This window comes from Eleginops maclovinus, chromosome 8 (assembly GCF_036324505.1).
Source record: "Eleginops maclovinus isolate JMC-PN-2008 ecotype Puerto Natales chromosome 8, JC_Emac_rtc_rv5, whole genome shotgun sequence".
NCBI lineage: Eukaryota > Metazoa > Chordata > Actinopteri > Perciformes > Eleginopidae > Eleginops > Eleginops maclovinus.
In genome coordinates, this window is record NC_086356.1 from 14,414,524 (window position 1) to 14,436,970 (window position 22,447).

Sequence of the window (22,447 nt, forward strand, 5' to 3'; positions counted from 1 at the left end):
TTGTTTTTTTTTAGACAATTTGTGATTTTAGGATTATTAAATAATATATATTAAAGCTATGTTGGTGAGATTGACTTAACCTGACTTGAGTTTTGTCAGTCTTTCATGTTTAATCCTGAGCAATTAAGAACTATGATAGTAACATGGAGGCATGGTCTAGCCGTACATGACTAGTTAACAATATTTAGTATTAGAGCTTTAACTTAAAAAAATATTTCATTTATCATCTGTCTGTTGATTAGTTCCCAAATGTATTATTTGTCTGATAAAATAAGTAGGAACAATTCCTACCAGAATTTCAGAGAGCCTGGCGTTTAAAATGTAAGTAATATTTTAACTGAGTAACAGGAGATAACCTACAGATATTTAGTTCACAATAAAACAATAAGAGAAGTAGAAGGATCCACTTCTCTTATAGGATAAATGAGATACATTTTCCAATTAGTTTTGAAAATCGACTAATTGTTGCTGTATGTAATTTACATTACTACACGACTCAAATACAATATGGAATCCTATGACATTTAATAATCAACAAAAATCAACCATCACACCTCAGTCTTGTCCTAATGGACCAGGGAGTTGGACTGATGACTTAATGCAGTTTTGTTTTATTTTATTCAGGCAAAAAAAGAAGAAACACATATTTCAATAATAAGTACTGGGTGTGATCAGACCTTCCTTTCTCTCCTCCTTGTCTTTGCAGAATCTGGCCACCATTCGTCCTCTCAGCCCATTTCCAAGTCCTCCAGTTCTGTGTCCCTGTACAGCGCGGGTTCAGAAGGCACTGCCATCTTCGGCCAATCAAACAGAGCCTCTGCCTCTTCCTCTAACACCGACCTGGCCTCCTCTCTGCCAACTAACCTGCAGGCAGATGGCCTCGATAACTTCAACCCTTTCTTTCCCATCAGCCTCCTCCAGTGAGTATAGGATGAGATGGTTTGATTTAACTGTTGGTCGAGTAGTTCACAGCATTCTCAGGAAGATGCAAAGCGTTATCTTCAGCTCTGATGTTGTGACTGACTGCTACAGACCTGTATCTTTTGGCAGCAGCAGCTTTTCTGAAGTCCAGGGAATGGGTGAGTTAGGATGGATTTGAAAGCAGAGAGTGAGGAGTGTGCCTGTTCTGCCTTTAACCTCAGCTGCAGCTCGGCCTGCTTGTTGCTCTCCTAACCACAGTGTCTGTAACGTTCCTGCTTTTATGAAGGAAACATAAACAGCCTCCTTTCCACTATACAATCAAACAGAAAATCAAATTCAAAAGCTTGAGGTGAAGAGTTTTTTGACACAAAGGATCAAGCTCTTTAACAAAAGCTCTCACAGTACAAATCACATATTTTAGCTCCGTCTTTGAATATCAAAACAAGAAAGATCTGGCTTGATCATGATGTTAAGATTCAAATGAAGGATAATATAGGTGTGACATGCTTGGTTTATTTGGTTTTAAGGCACCTCTGAGTAAAAAAATGCTCACCTTATTCCTTCAGATACATTACATCGGAAGGATTCTGAGATTCTGTTATATTTCAAATGTTGGGTCAGGAGGGAACACTGGCAGTTGAGCGCCTGTTGAACTGTGTTATTACCGCATATGTGCTGTATCTTCACTTCCCTCCAGGCACATGGTCTTAACTCGGTTCCCTACGCTTACCGGCCTGGTTAGCGCCCCCCCCCGTGCTGCACCCCTGCTTCAGCCTGGCCAGCTCTGCTTCTTGTGATGCCTTCACAGAGCAGCAGACTAGCTTCATGGAACCAGGTCCCTGCAGCACACAGGCCAGAAGCAGCCTGGGTAAGAAACACGTGCAGAGACCTTTAATGGGGGAAAAGCTGTCGGAATACATACACAAAGACAACAAAAAAAAGTCTGATTGAAATATCTCTCCTAAAATTAGCTTTGTTAAAGAGAATAGCTCTGCTAATCGTTGCAGTCCTGCAGGTCAGTTCATTTTTAACACACTTTTTCCCCCATGCTGGCTTCATAATCGAACAAGCTTCTAATATGATTTGAAAAAGTAAAAGGAGTAGATTTATATTTACTCAGCGGGAACTTCCTGTCTCTTGCATGGTCACATATGTTCAGCATGTGTTTTGCTTTGCTATAGATGAGAGTAACACCTACGTCACTTCCTGACGAAATTACTGTCCTGCCTACTTTTGGGGGAAAACATTCGCTTTCATTTGAATGGCGGTCAATACACATTCTGAAGTTTTCTGCAATCACATCAAAACATCAAGATAACCCTGCTTTTTTTTAATCTACAAGAAGCCAATTATGATGGTCAGACAGGCAAACTATTAAAAACTGTCATTGGAGATCGATGATCTGTGTCGATTTATAGTTTAATTTAAATCAATAGGGAAATATGAGGGTCTTCCTGGCGAAATTATGTCCCCGCCCACTTTCGGGGGAAAATAATGCTTTAATAATAGTTTCTTCATGTCTTAAAGCTGCTGAATCATATATTGGTTTCTTTACTTCCTCTACAGAAAAAAGGAGAGTAAAAGAAACAATTTGATTCAGAAATCACAGTTTCAGTGTCAGCCTGCTGCCTGATACTAATCCTCCAACAGACTGACCAGACATCATTTCCCGATTGATTTAAATTAAACTATAAATCGACGCGGATCATCGATCTCCAATTAAATTTTTTTAATAGTTTGCCTGTCTGACCGTCATAATTGGGCTTCTTGTAAATGCAGTTATCTGAATTTTTTGATGTGATTGCCGAAAAATTCAGAATCTGTTTTGACCGCCATTCAAATGAAAGCCAATTTCCCCAAAAGTGGGCAGGACCTTAAGTTCGCCAGGAAGTGATGTAGGTGTTATAGATATTTGTACACTATCAAATGCATGATTGACACAGTGTTGCCCTCTCATGCTTGAATGGCACCATTTTTTTCATCATCACTTGTGTTCGTATCATTTTTTTGTGCTTTTTGTAGTTTGTAAAACTAATGCTTATTCGGATCATAAATTGAGGGAGGGGTAATTAAAACAAATTGTGAACATATTATTTCATCATTCTGAACATTTCACTACCGTCTACACGTTTAAAAACTCAGCTGTGGGCTTGTTTTTTCTTTTCTGTTTTTTGTGTACTTTTCCTTTTCTCCTCAACCACCAGAACGGACACAAATGTTTGTCACCAGTCGGTTGCTAGAAATGGGATTCTCTATGAGACATATCTACTGGGCCATGGAGGCAGCAGGTACTGCTTGGTGGAGTGTGTGACATCACACATTATTTGCATCATATGCTTTCTATTTTAAACATCTGTCCCTCACCGTGTGCTCATGCCTTCTTGTAGTATTTGGTGCACAGCAAAGTAAAGTTCCTGATTTTTAAAAAATGGCGTCGTATTTCTAAGATAGTCAAAATTATTAGTTCAAAGATAAACATGATGCTGTTATTCATGGTGGTGTTTTAAAATCACAATTTTTTATGCCTGAAATCGATGATACCTCCTTGAAGACTTTAGTTTGTCAGATATTTTACCTATTTCTCATTGGAAAAAGTAACAAATTCAAATCAATGTTCCCCAAAAAAATGGGTTTCCAGGACTATGGTTCGACCACATTTTAAATGTGAACACATTCAGATTCTTTGCTCACACACACAGCTATCAGTATGTGTTATTAACAGGTAAACATATGCCAAAATACATTGTAGTAATTTCAGCATCCCTCTGTCTTTATCACAAACCCTCACGTTATTCAAATTGTAGGTCGTCCCTTTCTTACTATTTCACACATTTTCACACACTTACACTTTTCACACACTCTATCATCTGAACAGCTGTGCCAGTCTGACCTCAGACAGAGAAACGATCATCTGGTGGCGATGTCAAACACAAATTAGCACTGCAACACTCTCTGATCGTTCTTTTTCAATTGAACTCTGATCGTTTAACTTCTCCACACCACCCCCCAGATGTAGCAGGTGACTTGGACTCTCAAACCATCGAGGTGTTGGCCAGCTGGATGCTGGAGCACCCGCTGACAGAGGAGCAGCAGGCAGAGTCATTACGACCGGAGGGGGCTCCCGACACCCCGTCTCCAGATGGGCCAGAGACGGTGCAATGTCCCGAGCGGCCCACCACTCAGCTCAATGAAAGGTAACGGGTTTGAGGAAACACACTGATGTTTATTCATCTGGTTCAGGCGTTATTGTCAGTAGTATGATGTCTTGTGTGTTATTTGTTTACAGTCTATTGCCGGGGTTGGACTGGATAGAGAGGGAGAACTTTTTGGATGTCCACCTCACGAGAAACAGACCTCCTCCTGCACGGCGGCGGCGCTCAGGCCCGAGTCAGAGGACCTCTTTTCGAAGAGCAGGTCAGATTGTAACCAGAAATACACAATGTAACGTCATGCGTTAGTTCAAAAGCAGCTGAAACTGTAAGAAAAAAACGTCTACATGTGATCAGCCTGTGCCGTGACTCTTAATAGATCCTTAACATACATTATTGTTCGTTTTCATTTGAAGCAAACACCATCTTTTCAGACTTGCCGTCGCCCAACCCCCTCCCGCAGCTGTACCAGCAGCACACCTCCGTCAGTGATTGGCCAGAGCAGGTGGAGTTCCATCCCTACACCGCCGAGGAGTCTGAGCTGGGATACATGGACGACCCTTACCATGAGGAAACTTATGAGGACCTCCTGACCCCGTCTTTCTTCAGCCTGGAGAGGGACACACTCCAGATAGTGGAGGTGACATAAACACATACACAAAACAAAAAAATACAATTTGAAATTACTTTGATTATGCAAGACCTTATTGAAAACATTTGAAAAATATCTTAAAAATATCTTTAAAATAGTAAAAGTTGTTGTAATAATGCATTAAAGTTCGGATTAAGCGAATAAATATCATACATAAAACGTGACCTCAACCTCCACTGAAGCTTCTTCTTCACTGAATTTCCATCAGACTACATTTTATTTTACTGTACTATTTTAAATCTAGTCATTTTGTTGTACTCTCTCCTTCTGCAATGGTGTGTTTGAGAAGAGAACACTTTTTAATTGCATAACCGTAATGTAGAGAAACAAGCATTCATTGGCCTTTTGTTGCTGATTTTCTCAGAGTTTGTTGCTACATTTGAATTGAGAACTAGCTATAGTTACTTGAACACCAGATTATTCATTTTTGTTATACGGATTTACAAATAAATAAATGTAAGCTTGTTTTGTTTTGCTCATTATCCTAATAGAATTACCATGTTACATTTTGTCGCCCTCGCTTTAGGCCGGAGAGGAACACAGTCAGATGGTGAAGTGTGAGCTATGCAACACCCTCACCCTGCAGTTCAACAACCACATAAAGCGGCGTCACCCGGGCTGCGGTCAGAGCGCTGCGCGTAAGGGATACGACAGCACCGGGGCCTACGTGGATGTCTGGTTCAAAGGGGAGTGCGGATCCAACTTCCCCTTCTACCTCCTCTGCAGCTCCTGCAGGGAGAAGTATCTGGCTGCAAATTTAAATGACCCATCTTCCAAATATGAAAGGTATAATAATAATAATAAATGCATACAACGCTGAAATCAATAATGGTGCCACTTAACAGTTTTTTCGTATCATGCTTTGTTGGTGAAAGTAAGCTGCTTGTAGATCTTGTTATTTATTGCCATTGTTTTCTTTCAGAATTAAAGGTCTGACATCGGATTTGATTGGCCAGTTAGACAGCACCTCTGATGGTAGGGAAAGTCACTTTCACTCTAACATGGAGGTTTTACAACAGAGAAAAACATAACTTTGTGAAATGGATGGTACTTCTGTTTGTACAGATGATTGGGAAATGAGCCACCAAGACGAGTGTGACCCAGACAAGCTGACAGGACTGGAGGACTTTGGGCTTCTGTTGCGTCCCCTGGGACTGACAGAAAAGAAGCTGGTACCAGACCCCATTACCTTCACTGAGCCGGATCCGCTCGGGGCCCTCGTTTACAACTCAGCTGATCCTTCAAAAGGCGGAATTCCTAAAGGTATAACGTCTTAGTACAGGAAGGACAAAGTCTTGAAGTTTTGCCAGAAGTACCCCAATATCAGGTCAGGTCCATGCAAACGAGAGTGCAAGTTGAATGCATTTTATATTTAAAAAAATCCACACTTTTGGGACTGTCGACATTGTCTCTGTCATGTTACCTGTTTGTCTTACCATGAATCTAGGACAGTGTGACACAAAACCAACCACCCACAGCCACAATTAAAAATGATATTGTCAGCACACCTCTATTAAGGCCACATACGAGACTCCCTTACTTACCGTATTTTCGTTTATGTGGTGGTGATTTTCCTGTAACTTTATCTCGGATGAACGATTCAGCCCCACTTGTAACACACCTACCTTCCCTCTGTGCTTGTTGGCAGCAGGAGAATCCAGTCTCACTGCAGCGTAGTGACTCACCACACGTTTATCATAGCTGGGCCTTAAAAGTAAACATGATGTTCTTGTAGTTGAGTCCAATATTTTTACTTTTTTGCATGCCCACACAAGATGGTGTGTAGAACTGTGAGTTGAGCAACATGTATCCATTGATTCATGAGTTTTTCCTCACCAGGGAATGCCCTTGTTGAACAGAAGACCTCGCTGAGCCTCGGGCAGCAGGCGGTATCTCTGAGGGACTCTCATGATAGACTAAAGGCTTTAAGAAGAGTCACATCCACAGCCCAGATTCTGCTAGCGTACAGCATGGTGATGAGAGCCCTGTCTCAGACGGCCTCCAGGTACATTTCAACAAGAATATACAGCATGTATGAAATTATTTGTTGAGCTGTGATTTCTAGAGTCTTCTTTTTTGTTCCCTCTCCAGTGCGTCAGTGTGCAGCCACTCTAACGGACTGGAGTCCCTGGGTCTGGCAGATATCCGTATCCTGGTGCGTTTAATGACTCTGGCAGCAGGGGGCCGGGCTCACACCTGTGTGGACAGACAGTCAGGTGTGAAGGGGCCGGCGACCGAGCGCAACAACTCCACCTGCCTCAGCTTCCTCACCTCCGCCATTGGCAGTGTGGTGTCCCACAGCCCCAGTGCTTACAGGCAGCTGGTGGAGATATGCACTCAGGTCAGTTCATCAACTCATAAAACACAAACTGTGTAGGACAATAACTGAACTATGCCTGGGAGATCCTCATCACAATATACTATATAACCATATCAATTCTATTTGACACATTTCTCTAAAACGATATCATGTTTTAGTACATCAATTAAACATCCTTTTTTCTACTGGATAACTTTTATATATCTGTTTAAATTCAAGATTCAAAGGTTTTAATGTCATATCAGCTACAGTGTAGTAATGGCATTGAAAATCTTAAGTCCTGAGCTCCTCCAACAATGCAACGTAGTTATATAAGACATAAAATATTAAAACAAATTGAAAAATAAAATAAGATAGAAAATATAATAAAATAAAAATAGTAAAATAGTGCAAGCAAAAATGTATATGAAAGTAAATAGAATATGATGTATACAAGTACAGAATGTAAAGCAGATATTGTACAGTTTTTTTTACAGTGATAGCTATTTATTTATTTGGCTATTTTATACAACATTTGCTTGGATGTCATTGGTTGTACTGTAGTAGCTTTTATATGAATCAGGCAACATATTTATTAAAACTTTTATAGGAGTAACATTAGGTCAGTCATCAAATCACAATCTGAATAAGTAATATATTTTTTAAATTATTCATTTCTTCTTATTATAAACGGTGAAAATATCATCCCTGATAACATAGTCTGTCCTTTCTGGTATAGGATTTTATTTTATTGTGCAAAATTCAATTTCCTTACAAACGTACCATTTTTGTGTACATTTTTAATATTCCTGCTTGTAGGAACTGATGGCAGCGGCTACAGGGGTGAACCTCGGGGCCATCAGCGACCCGCAGCAGAGGACTTTTCTGAGCACCTGTCTGACAGTTGCATCGCAGGCATCCCAGCCGCAGAAGGACTTCATCGATCAGACGCCCCCCACGTTCCTGGTCACACAAAATCTGGTGTCCCTGCTCACAGAAAAGGGCGTCCACTGCTACAGCTCAGATAAGACAGAACATGAGGCTAATGGTGAGAGAAAGTTCTATTTTTTTAATTTCAGTGTTGTGATTTTGTTCTTCATGGTAGCTCTCCTCTGCGTATGTGGCCTAGATACAGGAAGCCAAGGGGTGTCTTCTTCGTCCTTGCCTCCTTCCCCTTTACCCCATCTGACCAGAGTGGGCCCTCTGGAGCTGGCTAATGCGCTGGCAGCATGTGTCCTCTCTGCCCGGCTGACCAGTAAACACCGCCAGTGGGCCGCACAGCAGCTGGTGCAGGCTTTGGCTGCCACAGGGAGGGACGGTCCTAATCGGACACAAACATACAGTGACCTGGCTGGTGACTTACGCAAGAGTCCTCTCAAGAGGCTGGAAGGACACTACAACAAGGTGAGGGACTTTGTATTGACTCGCGCTGCTGCCAGGAGGAGATGTTTTTTTGTTTGTTTTTCAGAAGAAATTCAGATTAGAAAGCCAAATGCAAAGGCCATCCTCCATCCAAGTAAACAATGTAAAAGTGTATATGTACCCAAAAAAAGCAATCTAATAATTTGCATTAAAGCTTGATAAAATGAAGGCTTTAATCGTAGCTTCCTCATTGAAGTGCAGAGCATTAATGTGCTTAAAACATCCACCAAGACCGGGATTTATCCTTTGACCTGGGGAGAACTTTTCAGTACTGTTTGTTTTCAGAATCTATCATGAGAGCAGAATTAAAAAGAAGCTTTCCATTATTTCTGTTCCTTTCAGGTGACCAGCTGTTCCTGGAACAGTGACCAGAGCCTCCTGGCTACCTGCTCTCAGGACAAGGTGGTGCAGCTGTGGAGCCTGAGCCAGAACACTGTGGAGCTACAGACCACCTTCTCCTGCATCGCCAGGTTCTGTCTGCTTGTTTCTGTACTGTTGTTTTCCAGTGAGGGATTTACAGTTTCAGCCTTTTTAAAAAATGTTTAATGAATACCCATATTAAAAAGCACTTTCAAATCAAATGGACTGATATTAATGGGTTTGGTGCTTAGCTACAGTTTATATCTGAGTTTATAGGATATTTCTATTGATAATTAAACAGCATAAAATGAAACCTAGGAAGATCTTACAGAAAAGTTGCATCCTCAATGAACTGGGGTTACTTATAGTTCTAAATATCTTTCCTGTGACTTTCTTTCTCCAGTAAGGCGGACCGATCGAGCAGTGAGAGGGCCGCTAGATGTAATCTCATGTCTCCTGTGTACTGGAGCACAGGGGGAAACTTCTTGGCTGCCCCAGAGAACAAACATATCAACATCATGAACATAAGAGGTGCTTCTGTTTTCAGTTGCTTTTGTTTGTAACCTTGAATTTTCTGCCCCCCTCTTCACTAAAATCAGAATTTTAACTGTTCTGTTATATTACAGGATCTCACTGTCATGTGGAGGCTCAGCTCTCCCGGATCACAGCGCTCTGCTGGGCTCAGGCCTTCAGCTTGTGGGTTCTGGAGCAACCCGCAGCCTGTAAGAACAGACCTGCCGAGAGCCTGCTAGTGGGCAGGCTGGATGGCTCCCTCTGCTGGCTGCAGGTCACAATGCAGCAGCTAGACCTGAATGTAAAGAGCACTGAACTCACCCATTGCCACAGGAAAGAGGGTGAGGAGACAATGCACACAGTGTTATGACTTAAACTATTGGGTTCTTACTGTAAAATTAAAAACAAATTGAAACGTGGTTGCACTCTTATTTTCATACCGTAAATATGCAACTAAAGCCAACTGGTGATTAGCTCAATTTAGCACACAATCTGAATGCAATTGTAACAATGCATATACTAGCATTAGCTTTCTAATTAGCATCTAATATTTTCTTTGTTTAACATTCACATAAACAGAAAAGTCAAAAACACATGTTGCAGGTTAACAAGGACTGACAGTAAATTCAACCATTTCTTCTTCCTTGGGACTTTTCTCTCCTTAGTTTTTTGGGGAGATTTTGGCAGAGCAAGGCTAAACTGTTCCCCTCTGCTTTCACTCTGTCTTTTCTCAGTATGCTCAACCAAGCTATCTACTTGCTTGTTGTAGATCAATATTTAGCATAAAGACAAGAGAGTGCTATTGATCTTTTCATCCAACTTGGCAAAGAGTGAACAAGTGTGTTTTTTTTCAAAATGTCGAACAAATTCAATTAAAGAGATTGATTTTCTCCTATAATCTCTCTTAGCTCCCCAGTGTGTGGCCTGGCACAGCGAGGAGAAGCCTTTTGCCGTGGGCTATCCCAATGGAAAGATCCTTTTTGCCACAACTGAGGTGTACGAGAACGAGCAGCCTGTTGTTCTCTCAGTCTTCCAGGTTTGTTTGCTAAAGTGGAGACATTTCCCACTGTATTTCCTCTCATTGACCGCTCATTGCCTTCTATCCAACTCACAGGACGGTATAAGCTCTCTCAAATGGGACCCCACAGGACACTTGCTGCTCTGTTTGGGGAGGTCAGAGGTAGTGAAGATATTGGGGCGCTCTGGGGGCTCCTGGGTGACCCTCCACTCCCTCACTCACAGCAGCACCGTTAACATCGCAGAGTGGTGCCCGGTCGCTGGCAGAGCCCCTGACCCCAGGCTCATGGTGGCTGCGTGAGTTTACATATTTTCTCTTAAATATTAAATGGTAACAATGCTACAGTACAAAGGAATAGAATGAATAAGTGAAAATATAGTTGTAGGATGATTATGATCCAACATATGACTGAAGGAACTGCCAATGTATTTATGTTTTTTGGCTGCATATTCTTATTTAATTCTCTCCATGTTTCTTCAGAGGTTGTCAGAATGGCTCCGTGCATGTCTGGACTCTGCCACAGGGGGGCACCTTTGTATTTTTGCCCAACATACTGAACAGCTCCCTGGGCCAGGAGAAAAGCACTGGGTCAGAAAAGGTCAGTTTGCTTCTGCTGCTGAAGCTCATTTTTGTAGCCCTTCTTTTATTAACATATATACCTTTTATGGCCAGTTTGTCTTGAGTTCTGTTTTGTGGCTCTGATTTAGCATCTTTATCATCCAGTTTTGTTTCTTTTTACAGCAGGAGAGTGCAAAGAGTGTGTTCGTGCTGCAAGGCCACATCACAGCAGTGAAGTCCCTTTCATTTTGTTCAAGTGGACTGGCTCTGGTTTCTGGAGGGATAGGGGGACTGCTCAACATCTGGTCTTTACAGGTCAGAAAACAACATAAACCACCTGCTCTAATTGAAGCCAGTGCAAATATCACTTACATTTGCTGACAGTTACACAATTGTTGCTTATAATTCTAAAAAAACAAAACGGTCAGAGGTCTAATTCAGTGATTTAATCCTCTTGCTTCCTTTTGAATCTTACAGGATGGTTCAGTCTTGCAGACTGTTACAGGTCTGGGTTCAGTAGTCAGTACTACCTGGATACCAAACCTGGGTGTGGCTGTTTGCTTTGGGAGGTCAAAGGTAATTCGGATCACTCATAACATCAATTTCAAAGGCTTGTTTCATGTTTTTTATGCTAATATAAGCTAACTGTGTCATGGTTTTACCTTCTTATCAAACATGGTATTACTCTTCCCATCTGACTTTCCAAATGTGGAACCGCTCCTTCAGGAAAGACTGAATGTACACTTCTTTTTCTAACTATTATATACTAATTCCAAGTTGTATTTTATAAGAGCAGATGTAAAAAGTATCCTAATTGTGGTAGATTAAACCATTTGCCTGTATTGCTTTACAGTTTGGTTGTCGTTCTCTTCCAGGATGTGTTGCTGATCTGCTGCACTCCAGACTGGATCAGTCAGAATCACGTGCTAGCTTCCTGTCGTATGGTCCTCAGAAGCCAGAACATCCTGGGTCTAAATCGGGCCCCTTGTTTCGCCGTCTTCCTGGAGAGGCTGCCATTGCTGTTGCAGGCGCAGTACAATTACGAGAAGGTCACTGAAACTACCCTTTAAAGTTTCATTGTTTGTTGTTTTGTGGGGCTGGGATGTGATTTAGAATTTTACATTTCGCAGACGCACGTGGCAGCGGGTGATCAGCTGGTCCACAGTGCCTTCCTGCAGAGCCTGGCCTCCCTGACGGTGGGATTGTCCTTAGAGAAACATCTGTGCCGTTACCCTCGCCCTCCACACCACAGCAGTCCTGATGCCCACTCCTGCCCGTCGGAGTGGATCTGGCTCGCCACTTATGCCACCACCGTCCGCAGCGCTGAGGCGATTGCCAGCGGTACGGCCTTCCCAGAATCCTTCAGTCTTTCAGAGTTGCAAGAGGTGGATGCCACTGAGATCACCAAGGCACTAGTGAGTAGTTATTTCTGCCAAGTGTGTGGAGGGATAATGTGTCTGTGCTAATTTATGATTGTATGCTCAATATGGGATTCAGAATAAAAAAGCTGATTAAATTCACTTTTCTATGAATGTAATTCACTCTTAACAGGCCGCTTTGGGCTTCCAGCAATAAATGAGTAACAAAGACATCTTTTTTTAATCTGCAAGCAAAAACAAGCATTAGCTGGTCCGTTGCAGGCCACATGTTAGCCTTTGTTGTGGCTTAAAACTGGAATTTGGTTCAGCACCTGCATCTAAATTTCAAAGCTGCTACAATATGTGATTATCCATTTATTTAAGGCATGATAAGAGAAGAATAAGTCCCAGTTTTTTTTATCTTTGCAACTACCTTGACTCTAAATACTGAGTAAGGCACAATTGAGTGATTTTATTCTTCTCCTTGTGTTAGGAATGTGTTTCTTTTATAAAAAGGTTTGATGTGTTTCAGGAATCTAAATTAGCCACAATAAACACAAGTTTCCCATATTATTGGCATGTATTTAGAGACATCTCTATCTTCTAGGACAATAGCAAGTGGAGCTTCAGGATGGATGAACAGCTGATGTCATGGGCCACTACCAGACCAGAGGTAACACCTTAGACATCTTCAAAACAAAATGATGATAAAATGTCTCTTTATTTGCCGTCTGTGTTCACTATTTGTTTGGCTGCAGAGTGTTATACTGTTTGTGTTCCTCAGGACTGGCAGCTGGGGGGGAAGAGTGAGGTGTACTTGTGGGGGAACGGACGTTACGGACAGCTGGCAGGAATGGGAACCAACCTGATGATGCCCACCCTTGCTCCCACTCTGCTACAGACACAACAGGTAACAACTTTTCCCCCCAGGACACTGACTATGCCCTTGATACTACTGTACTGTTGTCTCATTTTTCCCTTCGTTGGGTGTTCTTTCTTTGTCCTTCAGGTTGTGTGTGGACAGAACTGTTCCTTCCTGGTCCAGTCCAATGGGACAGTCCTGGCTGTAGGAGAAGGACAGTATGGCAGACTGGGCCAGGGGAATTCTGATGACCTCTACGTCCCCACTATCATCTCTGCTTTCCAAGGTACAAGTCAGGGTTGTTCTACTTTTGGATACTGTCATTCTTGCCCCCAACAATGTTGATTAACCACAACAGTTAGCTTCTACTAGCCTCTTTTTATTTTGTTTTCTCTCTATTGTGAGTTGAACAAGTTACTGACTCTTGCTCTGTGTGCAGGGTACGTGGTGACTCAGCTGGTGACGTCCTGCGGCTCTGACGGACACTCCATGGCCCTGACTGAGACCGGGGAGGTGTTCAGTTGGGGTGATGGGGATTTTGGAAAACTGGGCCACGGTAACAGTGAAAGGCAGAGGAGACCCAAACAGATAGAGGCCTTACAAGGGGAAGAGGTCGTTCAGGTAGAGATAAAACGTCCTCTCCTATGGTACAGGATAAAGTTCTAAAAGAGTAAAGTGATACATGAATTCAACTGGATTTACCTTCCGTTCCCAGCTTGCTTGTGGTTTCCGGCACTCAGCTGTGGTCACAGTAGATGGGAAACTGTTCACCTTTGGCAGCGGTGAATCTGGCCGTCTGGGTCAAAGGTCAACATCCAACAAGATGCTGCCTGAGAGGGTGGCTGCGCTTGAGGGATATCATGTGGGGCAGGTAAGAAATGAACTGTGTGCGTTTAAATGTAACTCCTTTGGAGAGACAGTGAAATGTACGTAGTAAGCTCATCAAACTATCTTGGTTACCTTCCTCAGGTGTCATGTGGTCTGAAGCACACACTGGTGCTGTCCCTCGATGGCATGGTTGTGTGGGCGTTTGGAGATGGGGATTACGGCAAACTGGGAACAGGTTCCTCTACAGCCAAATACTACCCTCAGGTGAGTGACAACAGTGACAAAGCATTCAGATTAAGGGATCCGCAAAAGGTGGACAATGGGAATATATGTGCCTGGTTGTGGGCAATACCAAAGTAAAGCTTGATATTCTTTTTTTTATTAAGTCAATTTATTGAACATGTTAACAAATATTTCACAAAGTTTAAATAACAAAGTTCATGTTCAAAAGGGGCTAGAAGAAGCATGAAAGCTTTTCTAGTCCTACCCCCTGTAGCAAACATTGCTAATCGAGAGTCATACAGAGTTCAGTTCATCATTCATTCATCCTCTCTGTACAAATCAAAATTATTATTAATAATAATAATAATAATAATCAAATAATCTTTACAGGTAAACCAAAAAAATAAATAAATAGAAAATCGTCAAACTCAAAACAATAATCCTGATCGGTCCTTCTCTCTTTTGTATCCATTGTTTTAGGTCTCTGTTGACTTATTTTACCAGTGCTTTCCTGTATTTTAGATGAATAATTATTTTTGGCTTTTGCTTTTTCCAGAAAGTGGAGCAGCTGTGCAACAAAGGGATTAAGAAGGTCTGTTGTGGAACGCAGTTCTCCGTGGCGTTGGCCTGTGATGGACATGTTTACACATTTGGACAAGGTATGTTTTACTGTGAATATATTGTTATTGTACTGTCTCCATTTACTTTTGTCTCAATGATGGAAAAGTTTCACACATAGGTAGTAATTCATTGTATTATAATCTAATACAAACACTATACTACACAACTGCTGTCATTAAACATTCATTTACAAGAGTTGGAAAAAATAAATGAAATGTCTTTATGTTAACATTGGTGGGGTAAAAAGTACATTTACTCAAGTATTTTATACTTAATCTTCCCCTCTGTGGGACGATGAATAGATAGATAGATAGATAGATAGATAGATAGATAGATAGATAGATAGATAGATAGATAGATAGATGTACTTAATTGATCCCAGTTTCGGAAATGTTTGCGTTGCAGCAACAAAAAGACAAGGCATTGTATATTACCATAGAAATAAAATAGCATTAAATTAAAAAAATAATAATGAAAAATAAAGTAAAAAATATGCATGTCGGAGAAAAAACGACACAAAATATAAACAAAAAAAAAATAAAGCAGGATATTATATATACATTAAATGTGTAAGGTATGGAACATTAAATGGAATATAAATGTAAAATGTACAGTGTGGTTTAAATCCAGTTATCAGAGTGAAGCTATGGAGCAGATTAAGGGTTCCTTATTCTCTTCTTCTCATGTTACTTGTACCTGGGTATTCCCATTTTATTCTCCTTTATACTTCCACTTCTACCCTTCTGAACTCACTGCATTTTCTTGACTCACTTTGCAGAATATATTATTGAGACGGAATGTAAAACAACTAATAAAGTATGATGTATTGATGCCCGTGCCTAAGAACTCTTCCCTCTGTTCATCTCTCAGAGCGTCTGATTGGCCTGCCGGACTCCATGCTGAAGAATAAATCCTGCCCCCAGGTGGTGCCGTCTCTGGAGGGACTGTTTATTGAAGACATTGCTGTGGGCTGTGAACATGTGCTGGCCCTCTCCTCCACTGGAGACGTCTACGCCTGGGGCTGCAACAGTGACGGACAGGTATGCAACCAACATCCTCTATTAAAAGCTTGACCCTTCATCCATCTGCAGATTGATCATCACTGCATATCAGGAGCATTATTATAACTGTGTGTGTTACAGCTCGGCCTTGGACACTCCAACCTGGTGAAGGAACCCACGCTCATAACCAGCCTCCAGGGGAAAAACATAAGGCAGATCTCCGGCGGCCGCTGCCACAGCGCAGCATGGACCACCCCCTCTACCTCGCTGAAAAACTCAGGTACACACTCCGTCCTACAAATACTCTTTCATCATGGCACCTATGATTTATGGAAATACACCTGGGACTTAATTTGTCACCTTCCTCTCCAGGTGCCTCTGGAAGTTTCCAGCTAGGCCTTCCCCAGGCAGTCCCCCCCCAATACAACACGCTCAAAGACTGCAGCCCTCATGTCCTCAGCATGCGCCTCAGGGTACTCTACCACTTTTCTGATCTCATGTACAAGTCCTGGCGGCTGCTCAACCTGGACACCAAGAAACCGGTAAACGTTGATACCATTTTTTGCCTTTTGAGTATGCTAAAATATGTACTTCCTGCAGCGGCTGCTTGTTTGTCGTCTTTGCGCCCAGCTGTCATTCTTGCCCTTTTTTTAAATTCCCTGTCCTTCACTCTATCCAGGTGTCCACATCACGCTATAGTTCAGGGACGACAGCCATCATTAGAGGTGATCTCAGAGGTCTTCTATCACCCAAGGTCAACACTCTGCCTCTAGTACGCTCCATTGGCAGGACAATGACCCAGGGCAAAACATATGGGCCACAGATCACTGTGAAACGGATTTCCACCAGGTAAGGATGAGCATGATATTCAGTCTGATGGTAGAATGTGAATGTCTCTGAACAAAAAAAAGAACAAATCTGACCGACTGGCCGGGCATATTTTGCATTTGAGGACTTATGTCTGACACCTAAGTTGTTTTTGTTGCATTTTTTTTTGTTTTATCTGTGATTGATGTCTCCCACAGAGGGCGTTCGAGCAAGCCTATCTTTGTGCAGATCGCAAAGCAAGTGGTGAGTCTGAATCCCCTAGAGCTGCGGCTGCCATCACGAGCCTGGAAGGTCAAACTTGTCGGAGAGGGAGCGGACGATGCCGGAGGAGTGTTTGATGACACCATCACTGAGATGTGCCAGGTAGGACGTAAACCACACACACAAGGTCTCAACAGAGATGAACCGGCCTGGATTATTCAGTGCTTTTTTTTTGTAAAGTGATTACAATAATGTGTTTTCACCAGGAGTTACAGTCTGGTGTTGTGGATCTTCTGATTCATACTCCCAACAGCTTTGCTGATGTGGGCAGCAACACTGACAGGTAAAGTTGTCTTTTGATAGACAAAGTAACATTTATAGAGGAAAAAAACTCCCATTTTCAAAAACAAACTTAACTTCTGGCATTTGCTGTGTACCCCACAGGTTCTTCTTGAACCCAGCTGCTCTCTCAGAGGATCACATGGTCCAGTTTCGGTTCCTTGGCATCCTCATGGCTGTAGCCATCCGCACTAAGAAACCTCTGGACTTGCATCTGGCTCCTTGGGTGTGGAAACAGCTCTGCTCCATGCCATTAGGAGGGGCGGACCTGGAGGAGGTGGATCTACTCACATACCGCACCCTCCAAGGCATCCTCCACCTGGAAAACAGTGGAATCACTGAGGATAACTTCCATGTGGTGAGATGTTCTACAAATCATCTTGTTGCAGAGAACATTTTCAATTTCCCTTTTTCTATACTAACCTCTTGCTATTTCTACCTCTAAAGATGATCCCATTGGACACATTCATGGCCCACAGTGCAGAGGGAAGGCTGGTACCTGTTGTTCCTGGAGGTCAAAACATCGCCCTGACCTTCGCCAACAGGACTGAATATGTGGAGAGAGCAATGGACTACAGGCTGCATGAGATGGATTCACAGGTATGAAGGGTTGACATGTTGGACATGATGTAGATAACAGACCTGTTAACAGGTACATATCATGACAAAAACTCACTTTTCAGTGCTTGAAACCACACATTTGGGTATCTGGAGTGCCTACCAATTCACAAACTGTGAAAGGCAACCCAGTGCGTTATTTCTCTGTGGTCTGCTAGATCAGAAAAACGATTTCTGAAACATGAATATAATATCCCTCTACAATTTGAGTATCTCCACCAACTGCCTGATTACTACCTTTGCGAAGGAGCACCGTCATTTTTGGAAGTGGGGCCTAAAGAGACAAGCTCAGAAAACAGCATGTCAGACACAGGGTGAATCGATAAATTCAGACAGACAGTATGAGAAAGAATATATATATAATGCAGTACAGTAAAAACATTGGTGGGCCTTTCCCTCTACTGTATCTGATGCTCATCCATTTTAAACACCCAGCGTGGCGACCAGTTTCCATTAGTGCTCACGACACAGACTGTTTGTTGTGCCCTTTTTCTCGCCTCAGAAGTATCAAAGCGCTGTTGTTCTGTTGTCCAGGTGGCAGCAGTCAGAGAGGGCATGTCCACCATCATCCCTGTGCCCCTCCTCTCCCTGCTGACAGCTCAGCAGCTGGAGCAGCTGGTGTGTGGCCTGCCAGAGGTCTCAGTCGAGATGCTGAAGAAGCTGGTGCGTTACCGTGACATCACCGAGAGCCACCAGCTCATTGGCTGGTTCTGGCAGAGCTTGGAGGAGTTCACCAATGAGGAGCGAGTGCTTTTCCTACGTTTCGTCTCCGGCCGGTCCAGGTTGCCTTCCAACCCGGCTGATATCACGCAGAAGTTCCAGATCATCAAGGTTGATAGGGTGAGGTCCCTTCTCAAAAAATAACCCTGAACAATTTCTACATATTTTACTCACACTTTACCTGATTGCATTTCAATTTTAATTAAAAAAAAATTAACGACTTTGCACCTTAGTGTAATGTATGTATACAGTATCCTATGTTATATTTCTTTTAGTAATTTGTTGGTCTATTACAGTGTATTTCAACTTTTTAAAATAAATGATACATAGTGTATTCTATTGATACTCTGTCAATGGTATTTTTTGTATTTCATTTCTGTTTAACCGCTGTAACAAAATATGTATACATTTAGAATTTCTAATATAAGACAGTCCTTCAAAATGAAAATATAGACTGGTGAATATACAAATTTCAAGAAGCACAATATTTGTTAAAGGATACAAATGTGTTTAAATACCATTTTACCACGTTCACCACAAAATGATTTCACAGAAGGATCAAAACATATTTGTTTTGTACAGATGCTCTAAAATAAATTACGGAATAATCGTTTAGTATATTTGTTAATGATAAGCAGAATTATGACGCTAAAATGATCAATCCCTTCAATTCTGTGATTGATATTGCAATTGCAAAGTCAGTCAAAAATAATGATATTCTTTTCAAATTCTGAAGCCTTCATATCTTATCCAATGTTATACTAATAACTATCACAAGGTAAAACACGTTAACAGTACCAACAATATGTTTTTTCTCTCATTTTCCTTCAGCCCGTAAACGGCCTCCCAACTGCGCAGACCTGCTTCTTCCTGTTTCGCCTCCCCCCGTACACCAGCCAGGCCATCCTCGCTGAACGCCTGCGTTACTCCATCCACAACTGCCCCTCCATCGACATGGACAACTACATGCTGACCCACAACACTGACCCAGTGGACAGCTCCGACAACGAGGACTGAAGCGACTAGATGGTGATGAATGTATCTTCTCCCATGCCATGCACATTATGCACTGAACACAGATTTCTATTCGCCAAAACCTGTAAGGTGATGTACTGTTTATATGTTGGTTGACTTGAAGATATGTGTAGTTTTGGTTTTCCAACTGTGCAAGGTGTTGTAATTATTGCAGTGCTTACTCTGAATCAAAAACTACAGGGAAACAGAACAAGATTTTTAAAAAATATAGGTGAATAAGCCACAATAAAGGAGTTAATGTGCCTGTTTGTTTGGAAATATGTAATAATTTATGACCTGTCCCAGACAGGCAGTATTATTGTAAAATAAAAGAGTGTTTAAATAACGATTTTGGTGTATTTATTTAAAATCTCTGCATCGCACATTCACTCTGCATGAGTTTGTATTCTGAATAAACCGTATACATCACAAAATGTACATTATTTCAGATTATAAATCAAGAGGATATTCTATTAAGCAGGTGAATGCAAATGTTTACTTCAGATGAAAATTGACACAACACAAGCAAATTAAGAAACATCAGCAATTGCAGCAAAGCATTAAATAAGAAAAAAAAGGTGCAAGAAGCTCTTCCTGACGAAAACAGTTTCCAGGTGACACTAGAACATGATGCATACTGCTGTGACACACTTGCTGTGGTAATGTTTTAGGAAGTGTGTAAAATATTATAATAATGTAATTGAAATAATAGGCAAAAGGATAATGCTAAGTTACCAGTTGATATGATGAGCTTTCTACAATATTTGAGTCATGTCGATTAAAAAAAAAAAAAACAAATTAGGAATTTCTTTTAACACCACTGACTAGTTCCAATATATACTCCACAAACTAGGGAAAACGTGTTGCTTTTTGCCGCGTTTTTTTACATTTTCAGCATGCATTGTTAAATTATGTTCCATTTTCGTGCAGTGTGTATTATGGCCACAGTTAAATAAAAGTGTGGCTTTATAAAGATGCCCTCATTCATAGCTGTATTTTTTATTCTACAATTTAAGGGCAGTGGCTGAATTTAATGCACTTTCCGCTGTCATGTGGTGGAGCGTGGGAAAACAGCAATGCGCATGCGTAAAGTTGGCAATAATATCATGACCCTACTGCAATTTGATTGGCTATTTGCCAAGTAACGCTGTCACTTGTTAGAAGCAGCTGTCAGGAGTTGGAAAAATGGTTACCAGGAACCTTTATCTTTACATCACACATTTAAAAGTCATTAACATTTTGGGCCCAATAACAGGGGCATATTATATTACAAAACTAACACATTGTAGTAAATAATTAAGCGGATTTAACGTCGAGTAGCTTTTCGTGATTAATGGCTAACTGCTAGCTTGGCATTTTTTTGTGTACGAACGGAATGGTGGCCTACGTGTTCAAAAACAAACTTTCAGCATATCAAGCATCTTTCTGCGAGGAATATGGAACGGGAAAACAGCAGGACGATGCCTAAAAGTGGGCATGCTTGGGACAGCAAACATAGCTAACCCTAACTAACAATGCACCCAAAGAGGAAATGGGAGGGAGAACAGGTAAGTTAAAGGACCTTTTAAACCCCACTGCTCATACTTGATATTACTCCTGCGGTTGCACTTTCTATCTCCAATATAGCCCGTTTACTTAGAGAATCATAACATTGTATGATTATCATAGAAAGTATATCAAACTATATGAGTAACGTACCTACTTCCCTGTAGTATGGGCCCAGCAGGGAAAAAGCTATTATTTCCAGGGAAACTGACTAAAAGCTGTGATAAATTATGTATTCAGTCATACTTACCAAACCAAATTAGGCTATATAGGGAGAAAACTGATGAAGTGTTTTGTGTACAAGGGAACCAAAGTATTCCAGTGTATTGCTTGTGGGAAAATGATTCATTCTTATTCCTCATTCTGTTGGTGAAAACAAAACAAAATACAGCAAAAACATAGGATACATCCCTTTTCCAATGTGTTACAGAAAATGAAACAGCTCTTTTGTTCATGAAATGCTGATTACCATACAAGTGCAAATTCCGACTCATCAATGAACAAATAAAAACGTTCACATGCTCTAGTCATCTTTATAACATCCACTCTTAGACGAAACAACTGTTGCATCTTTGGATGTAAACCATGTGTTTTTCTGTCTGTATTCATGTGGAAGAAGCTTTTTTTGGACCCTGCTTTATTACATTTCCACTTACCGAACAGCTTGTCATGTAACACACAGAGCAACAACTCCCCTTGTTACAAAAAGAGATCTTAATTCAATTCCTCTGAGTCTAATGTTGTCCTGAGTCAGCACAGCTGGTGCGTCTGCAACGTGTCTGTTCTCCTGAGGTACGTCTGCGGTGACCTTATTACCCATCTGTTTCCCTGCGTGCCGAGTGGCCAGTAAGGCAGAATTCAACCTGCAGTCAGCAGCCCTGCAGCTGAGAGAGGGGGGCTTTTTCACGAGAGCCCTCGCCATATATAAATATAACATCCATCTATCAACTTAATACACTTACCAAGGCCAAGGCAGAAAAAAACTGATGTCAGGAATTTGTTTAAAATAGTTTAAACTCAATTAAACAGAAGTCATAGGGTTGTTGCAGGTGTGAATTTTGGGGTTTTCAATTAAATGATATTGCAAATGCACTTGGCACAGGAGTCATTTGAGGAGTTCAATCCACACAAATACAACCACAAACAAGATCATTAATTACAATAATTCCTTGAAAAATACATGATTGTTTTCTGATTCAGACCTATAGATTATCTGTCCCTGAGCGGAACTGTCTGCTTTTACTTTATGTGAATCTGAATGCATGTAAAAGGAAAGTTAAGAAGACAGTGCAATGACCATTTGAATTACAGGAATTAGCTGTAGCTTGATTTTAAGATGAACAGATTATATCCTTCCTACATCTGAATTAGCATATTGTCAGAGCTATCCAATAATTT

The 22,447-nt window shown here is 41.4% G+C and overlaps 1 protein-coding gene across 1 annotated transcript in view; it reads left to right on the forward strand.

Annotated features, from left to right (window-relative positions):
- LOC134868859 (probable E3 ubiquitin-protein ligase HERC1) overlaps positions 1 to 19,841 on the forward strand; it is a 42,487-nt gene extending 22,646 nt beyond the window's left edge. Inside the window, 41 exon segments of the mRNA XM_063890207.1 lie at positions 707 to 920; positions 1,619 to 1,667; positions 1,669 to 1,789; positions 3,126 to 3,209; positions 3,932 to 4,115; positions 4,208 to 4,335; positions 4,487 to 4,710; positions 5,249 to 5,508; positions 5,645 to 5,697; positions 5,788 to 5,985; positions 6,562 to 6,727; positions 6,814 to 7,063; positions 7,841 to 8,069; positions 8,151 to 8,425; positions 8,786 to 8,913; positions 9,207 to 9,334; positions 9,430 to 9,657; positions 10,225 to 10,352; positions 10,431 to 10,630; positions 10,815 to 10,932; positions 11,079 to 11,207; positions 11,370 to 11,468; positions 11,768 to 11,941; positions 12,023 to 12,307; positions 12,858 to 12,923; positions 13,035 to 13,160; positions 13,260 to 13,398; positions 13,552 to 13,733; positions 13,828 to 13,983; positions 14,082 to 14,204; positions 14,719 to 14,821; positions 15,654 to 15,823; positions 15,926 to 16,064; positions 16,157 to 16,326; positions 16,464 to 16,633; positions 16,810 to 16,975; positions 17,080 to 17,156; positions 17,258 to 17,510; positions 17,600 to 17,752; positions 18,305 to 18,610; positions 19,322 to 19,841. Of these exon segments, the coding sequence (XP_063746277.1) occupies positions 707 to 920; positions 1,619 to 1,667; positions 1,669 to 1,789; positions 3,126 to 3,209; positions 3,932 to 4,115; positions 4,208 to 4,335; positions 4,487 to 4,710; positions 5,249 to 5,508; positions 5,645 to 5,697; positions 5,788 to 5,985; positions 6,562 to 6,727; positions 6,814 to 7,063; positions 7,841 to 8,069; positions 8,151 to 8,425; positions 8,786 to 8,913; positions 9,207 to 9,334; positions 9,430 to 9,657; positions 10,225 to 10,352; positions 10,431 to 10,630; positions 10,815 to 10,932; positions 11,079 to 11,207; positions 11,370 to 11,468; positions 11,768 to 11,941; positions 12,023 to 12,307; positions 12,858 to 12,923; positions 13,035 to 13,160; positions 13,260 to 13,398; positions 13,552 to 13,733; positions 13,828 to 13,983; positions 14,082 to 14,204; positions 14,719 to 14,821; positions 15,654 to 15,823; positions 15,926 to 16,064; positions 16,157 to 16,326; positions 16,464 to 16,633; positions 16,810 to 16,975; positions 17,080 to 17,156; positions 17,258 to 17,510; positions 17,600 to 17,752; positions 18,305 to 18,610; positions 19,322 to 19,507 (6,737 nt within the window). The 3' untranslated portion in view covers positions 19,508 to 19,841.
- The last annotated feature ends 2,606 nt before the right edge of the window (positions 19,842 to 22,447 follow it).